At 38.8% G+C, this 7,635-nt stretch overlaps 1 protein-coding gene across 4 annotated transcripts in view; it reads right to left on the bottom strand.

The window, feature by feature from the left end:
* ubr5 (ubiquitin protein ligase E3 component n-recognin 5) overlaps positions 1-7,635 on the bottom strand; it is a 113,900-nt gene that overhangs the window by 39,604 nt on the left and 66,661 nt on the right. For all 4 annotated transcript variants that reach the window (XM_056475589.1, XM_056475591.1, XM_056475590.1 and 1 more), the window contains exons 35-38: positions 5,618-5,741; positions 4,223-4,334; positions 3,541-3,672; positions 706-963 (exon numbers count right to left, since the gene is read on the bottom strand). In XM_056475589.1, coding sequence (XP_056331564.1) covers positions 706-963; positions 3,541-3,672; positions 4,223-4,334; positions 5,618-5,741 — 626 coding nt within the window. The remainder of the gene's footprint in view (positions 1-705; positions 964-3,540; positions 3,673-4,222; positions 4,335-5,617; positions 5,742-7,635) is intronic.

Here is a 7,635-nt window from a genome sequence, read left to right as displayed (position 1 = left end):
CACTCGCTAAATTTCGCGATATATAATGCATAATAATAACTCCTGTACAGCAGTCCCACAACATTCTGACACTCGATGACACTCGAATACCAAGTCAGAAAAGTCTAGTGGCTGGGAATAAGCGATTACAGTCTCTGCTATAATGTTAATGTTGTGTTTGTGTTTACATAAATGAATAAGGCCACGGTGTAAATGCACACTACAGTTATGATCTTATTGCCACATTAGATCGTTATGATAACATATGTGCCTTCAGTGATTTCCTGAAGATAAATACCAGAAAATAACACAACTGGAATAACTACAGCAGTCGCCATCGTCTGATCTCATATGAAGCATGAGATCACGATGACATATGATGATGTGTGCAGGTGCTGTAGTGCTGTCCCAATTCTTAGGGGTACATTTAGAAGCACTTCCCCTTAACACTCGGTTTTAAGGGCCAAAGGGAAGAGGTAGGTGAACAAAAATAGAATTGGGATTGGGCCTTAATGTTCTTAAATCTCCTGCTTTCTTTGTTAATCTGTTTTACAATCTAAACTGTATTAAAACACTTTAAAAATAAAAATGACTTGAAATATTTACCATTTTTCACATAATCTCTCAATGCAACTGCACTTTTGACCTGGTGTGACTCGCAGTTATGTGTAACTTCTGTTATACTGGAAGGTAATGACTTTGTGCACAGATGTTGGAGATACTGACCTGCAGGAGCGGATGAGCTGGACGGGGCGCCGCCTCCAGAGCGCTGGTTGGGCGTGGTGCGAACAGCCCACTGCATTGAGCGTGGGGCCTGGGCTGCACTGTTAGCGTGTGCTGAGCCCGTGGTTCTCTCCAGAGGCTCATCTAGCAGGAACGTTTCCTGATCCACATCGTCACTCTGACTGCTGCTGCTGTCCGAATCACTGGAGTCATTCGACTGAGAGTCGTCCTCGGAGAAGAAAGCAGGAACACTGCTGGCACCTTCAGAAAAGACGTAGGAAAGTTGAAATGGACAGCGTTCAGCTGATATGATTTCACCCCTCACAGATCTCTCTTTTAAATCAATATTATCAATAGGATGCTTTCCAATATTTTTTGTGCATATCCTAGGCCTGTCGTGAATATATATTGACTTATTGCGCGATATATGAAAATGAGGCCGGTTAATTTTGGAGGCACGATATATTGTCTATTGCCGTGTTTCCCAACCCTGTTCCTGGAGGCACACCAACAGAACATATTTTGGATGTCTCCCTTATCTCACCCATTCACTTCAGCTTTTGGAGTCTCTTCTAATCTTCTGGTGAGTTGATTCAGGTGTGTTTGATTAGGGAGAGCTTGAAAATGTGTACTGTTGGTGTGCCTTCAGGTACAGGGTTGGGAAACACTGGTCTATTGTATATATAGAAATTTAAGATAATGATGATGATGATGATGATGATTAGGCTACATTATATAACAATCTAAGTTTTTTGTCAAGCATGTTGCACTCTGTGGAAGCTAGTGCTTTTGCAGCATGTCCATGCACACACACAGACAGACAGTGGAAGAGAGAGAGCGGATAGTGGAGGGGAAGACGATGAGACGTGAACCCACTGATTCATGTTGTTTCGGAACTACAGTCAGTTAGGATAAACAAGTCGCAATGGACTTGGTTTCAAACTTGGCTTCACAGTCTTCAGCTCCAGTGTGGGAACCTTTCGGTTTTAAGCCAAATGAGAAAGGAGGGTCTGTTAACATGGGCGAGCCGATATGTCGAATTCGTTTCAGAACAGTGGCAATGAAAAAAAAATAAAATAAAATAAAAATCAACACGACTAACCTTAAATCACACCTAAAACATAACCATCCTAACCATTTTTTCAACATGGGAACAACAACCGCAGTTGGTTCTGGAGAGGGGTTTTCTAGCCAGTTAACTGTAACGGATGCATTTACCCGCCAGTGCAAATATAAATGTGACAGTGCAAAATGGCACACACTCAAGACAGGGAACTCACTATAACTAAAGAGATGCAGCGGTAAAACACGGTTGAAAAAACAACATTAAAAAAAATGTGTATCTAAATTATTACACTATTATGTTGTAAAAATGTATATTTTTTTATTAGTTATAAACTGGCAATAAAATTGTTTATCGCAATTAATTTGGGTGCAATATATCATCCACCAGAAAACAGCTATCGTGACAGCCCTGGCAGATCCATTAGATTAGAAAGTAAAAATGTTTACTTAAATATAAAATATAAAATTTACAACTCTAAAAAAGAGAATAAATACAAAAATAAAGAGAAAACTTTATTTAGTTTTGTAGTTTGTAAGACAGACAGATAGATGGGGTGGGGCACTTTTTATACATATGTAGTATTACAATATAGTAAAGGAGTATAAATATTATAAATGTTAAGGCCCGTGCACACTGGGAAGCTTTTTGCTCACGTTTCCCCTCGACGTTTAACACCTTGTGACTAAATAAAGGGTGCCAATATGATCGTGCACACCAACACGCAAAACGCCAGGTGTAGAAGCGTCATTTTTTTAAGAAATGCCTCACCTCTTCCTTTTTTTTTTCTTCTACCAATCAGATTAGCACTTTTGTTTATGTGCACAGAGCTGCTGAAGTAACAGTAAACAGCACTTGGAGGCGCAAAACTGTCAATGCGAGCACACATTGAATCATTTCTTCATCGCTAGAGCTGCTACTTAAACCAGGGGTCACCAATCTCGTTCCTGGAGGGCCGGTGTCCCTGCAGGGTTTAGCTCCAACTTGCCTCAACACACCTGCCTGGGTGTTTCAAGTATACCTAGTAAGACCTTGATTAGCTTGTTCAGGTGTGTTTGATTAGGGTTGGAGCTAAAATCTGCAGGACACCGGCCCTCCAGGAACAAGTTTGGTGACCCCTGACTTAAACCATCCAAGCTTGTTCGAATCGCCAGTAACTTTAACAACAAGCGTGTCAACTTTCTTCTTCTTTGTTACAAGAAAGTTAGAAGCTTCAAGTTGTGTAGTGCCACCCTGGCACCGGGGTCTTTGTGTTTTTTGTTAAGCATCATTTAGCGTCAAAGAGGGATTTTGCATACTCTTCTGCTCGACACCAGTGAAAAATCGCTTGGGTTTAAATGTGGAAAAACACTGACGATAAACGCAAATGAAAAGCGTCCCGGGTGTGTACGAGCCTTAAGGCTACTGGCTAGGTTTGGTGCTTTAACAAGTGCTGATTAATGCACGCTGGTCCCTTTTAACATACATTTTTTTAAAGTTTAAACAAGTTTCTTTCTAGTTGGTCTAAGTTTTACTAGAATTAGAAAAGCATGTGCATCTGATAAAGCTTTTGTTTGTTTGTTTACTGCCACGTCGGCAGCAAATAAACAGCAAAAGAAGGATGGACTGCAATGTAGATGAACTCAGAAAGTGTTTCTTTTTTTTTTTTATCTAAATCCATTGTAGGCCACTGTATACCCAGCGGATAATGTGAAAGACTAGTTGAGAGCAAAACAAAATAAGGGGCCACCACAATTACAGTAATCGCAGCAATTCTGCCAGTCAAATTACAGCACCTGCTTCAGATCCAGCAGTGGCTGCGGTCACAACACTCCTGCGGCCACTCGCATTGTCCTGGTTGCTATGGTTACTCTCACTGTCACTCTCGGTCTCAGCGGCAGCCAATAAATCCAGCTCCATGTCGCTCCCTAGAAAAAGAGGAGAAAAGATTAGCAACTCTGCGACGACTCTATAAAAAACTAAATTGCTAGCTGCAGGACAAAAGGACAACAAAATGCGGCATCCTGTAAGACTGTAAAGCTAAACAGCACCGCAGAAAAAGCAATGACATGTAAGGCTCATTTTGTTCCTTGTCACTCAATATTTTTATTCTAGTTTAGTCTCTTCCAAAATGGTATATTCCAAACATGTCCCAAAAATGATGCCTGATATATAAAAAAATAAAAACACAACACTATATAATTGTAATATAGTAAAAATATAATTGATTTTAAAATGTAATCAAAGGCCAATTATATACATACTGCATTCTCCTTTGTCAAATAACGTGCATGCATGGTGTAAGCTGAGAAAATATTATATGCCATTCCTTCTATGCTAATGAAGGACTACTGAGACATTCCAAGCACAGGTTGGGTCCTCCTGGCGTGAAGAGGTACAAAAATAGATTTGGGATTGGGCCTTAATGAAAGAGACACATTTTTAACCTATTAATTAATAAATCGATGGTGTGTTTACCATCCTCATCGTGCTCATCATGCTGTCCTTCAGCCTCTGCGTTCTCCTCTCCCTGCTCCTCCTGGTCATCATGGTGATCCTCCTCACCTGCAACACCCTCCACAACCTCCACCTGTACAGGTAAACATTCCAGGTGGCAATTGAAATCAATACTGACTAGGGTATGTAACTCTTTTATCAACTCACAATTTTGATTTTAATTCCACTTGATTATGTGTGTTGTTATTTTTACGAAATATTATATACTATAAACATATACATATACAAAATTACATCATATACAATAATGAAAAGGTGTCCTTTTATTGGGCTATTAATGCTCGTTTCTTTGTGAAATTGAAATATTAAAACAAACCTTGAAATCAGGTTAAAAGTTAGCCAAATAAAACACGTCTTCATATAAACATGTGATGGCTTTGCTTGTGCTTTTTCCATTTAAAATTTGAGGAAACTCTAATAAGCCTCATATACGCTGCTGGAATTATTCCAAATTAGATTTGAAGCAAAAAAAAATGTATGACCTGACTTAATTCAGTGAAACTAGTGTCATACTACATCAAATAAGAAACAGGAACACTATTTTAATGCATGCATCATACAGAGTAGGGCTGTGCGATTTGGAGGAAAGTATCTAATTGCGATTTCGATTTGATTTGCGATTTAATTTTGTAGTCAAGCTTCAGCTCAATAATTGTATTTTAGTTTCTTACTGCTAAAATGCAGTGAGTGTTAGTTAAAAAAGGGAACTGAAAAGATAATAGCCCCTTTCACACATACTGACCTTTCCGGAAAATTAACCGCGATTTTCCGGAAAAATCTGTATGTGTGTACAGGCCCTTTTTGGAAATACCGGTAAATTCGTTCCAGCTATTTTCCGGAAAGAGAAGTTGTAACATTACCGGTAATTTTCCGGAATGCTGCGCTGTGTGAACGCAGAAAGAAGATTGCCGAAAAGAGCGCATTCACGTCTAGAACTCGCTGACGTAAGACGTCTACTTTAGCCAATCAGAACACAACACTCAAGTTCACGTAGTTTGTGAGAATAAAAGCCTGTGAATATTTTTTTAAATAATACATATTTCATATCGCAGCCTCTGATCGCAACTTTTCAAAATGCGATTGCGAATCGATTAATTGCACAGCCCTAACACAGAGGCTTTTCAAAGACAGTCAGTTCCATTCACAAATTCATAATCTAACAGGATATCAATTTGCTTGACATCAACCAATTTGAATAGTGTAATATTTTAATCGATTTTCACAGTTCATCATTACATCCCTACTACTATCACACTGATGTAATCTATTGTAAGCAGATCTAAATGTGCCAATTTAAAGTAAAGAGTCTAATGTCATGAATAGTTCATTAAAGTGTGTTTAAATAGCTCTTATTACCTCTTCTACGTCAGCAGACACGATATCATCCTGCTCCTCGTCCCGTCCGCGGGCTGTCTGAGACTGGCTGCTGCGGCGGGGCTGCGGGTTCCTGATGATGTATGAAGAGGCAGACTGACTGGAGCTAAAAGAAAACATTTCAATTCAGATTCAGATGCACACCAAATCATTTTATAATATCCGTTTCATACTATCAAAAGACATCCACCCCAACGGCATCCCCCTTGAGGAGTTATTTATTTTTATTTTCTTTATATAGCGCCAGACCATTTCAAAATCCTTCCTACAGAACAGGTCAATAGTTTGTTTTTTTAATACACAAAGAAAACAGCCTTGTGTTATTGACCTTATTTACATGGTGGCATGTTTTGTCTGTCTGCTCCCTGTATATTTTGTGCAGTGAAATTCTATGGAGAGAGATTAGACTCAATAATAATTCACGCAAAAGACACGATGTACACATGCGTAGCCAAATTTACGTACGTAAAATATTTATTTATACTTACAAAAACAATTCACATGCACAAAATAAAAATACATTTTCATAAAATACGTTTCACAAATGCAAAACACCATTTGCAAATATATAAGAGTGTACAAAAAGTTTTGAATGTTTAAAATTCACAAGTTCATCCTGAATGAGTGTGCAAATCCTCTCTCACGTACGACTCACCCTGAATACGAGTGTGTGCATTTTTGAGACTTTCCTGTCAGCACACACCTCCCACGTGAGTCACTCGTGCCCTGGAGCTTACTGTTCAACCAATCACAACTCCCTGACATAACATAATTTAAACAACAAGGTTTGTTCAAATTACAACATGGCGGCTAATACAAGATGCTTTGCACATTTATTACTATACACTTAAATTAGCATAGACTTAACACAAGCACTTTTCCATTGAGTTACTGAAAATACACTCAGATTCTACTATAAAAAGCGTATACACAAACTAGTAGGAAACAGTATTGACTTACAGGAGTATCCGCCATGTTGGTTAGAGGAACAGACTGCGCAAAAGGAGCGCATCGAGTACAGCTCTCATCTGATTGGCTGAGAGGTACGAGTTGCCCGTTTCTGGCAGGAAAGTCTCAAAATGCTCACACTGGTATTCAGGGTGAGTCGTACGTGAGAGAGGATTTGCACATTCTCATTCAGGATGAACTCGTGAATTTTAAACATTCAAAACTTTTTGTACACTCTTATATATTTGCAAATAGTGTTTTGCATTTGTGAAACGTATTTTATGAAAATGTATTTTTATTTTGTGCATGTGAATTGTTTTTGTAAGTATAAATAAATATTTTACGTACGTGAATTTGGCTACGCATGTGTACATCGTGTCTTTTGCGTGAATTATTATTGAGTCTAATCTCTCTCCATAAAATTCCTCTCTGGAAAGAGCATGCAACTTAAAATGTTGAGTCAACCAAATGGAAATCAATAGTTCTGTGCTTCACATCCAGTGTGTTGCCTGCATCACGTGACGGTATCACAAAACGCATTCAACTAGGTTATGTGCATTGTAACAATCAGAGTGGAACAATTTCCATAAAAGGATTTAAATAGCTATCAAACAACAATGATGACTTAGTATTTTTTAAACATTTCGTTCATTTTAATCTGGACTAAACATGACAGAAAAAGTGTGCTTGTGTGTGTGTGTGTGTGTGTGTTTTATTTCATTAGTCTTCTTGATGCATCAGACTTTTAACAGCACATCTGACATACTGTTGTCACGACACTGGAATTTGGTACTAATCGATACTGGAATTTTAAAATCGTCCATTTCCCGCTAGCATTTGAGCACGTTCTTAAACGGCGCTGATTTGCCATTGTGTTCACGTGCTCAACAAAAATGACTATGATTGGCCGTGAAGGTCATCAATTCACCGAACTCACCGCTGTTTACCGAGTGTAACAGCAGATGCAGGGACACTGGAGCATTTCAAAATCATGTCGATCAGCTGGTTTGTCTATAAGCTGACATACGAGTGATCCACTGATGAATTGCTGC

This window comes from Danio aesculapii, chromosome 16 (genome assembly GCF_903798145.1).
Source record: "Danio aesculapii chromosome 16, fDanAes4.1, whole genome shotgun sequence".
NCBI classification, from domain to species: Eukaryota; Metazoa; Chordata; class Actinopteri; order Cypriniformes; family Danionidae; genus Danio; species Danio aesculapii.
This window is presented reverse-complemented; position numbering and strand designations above follow the sequence as displayed.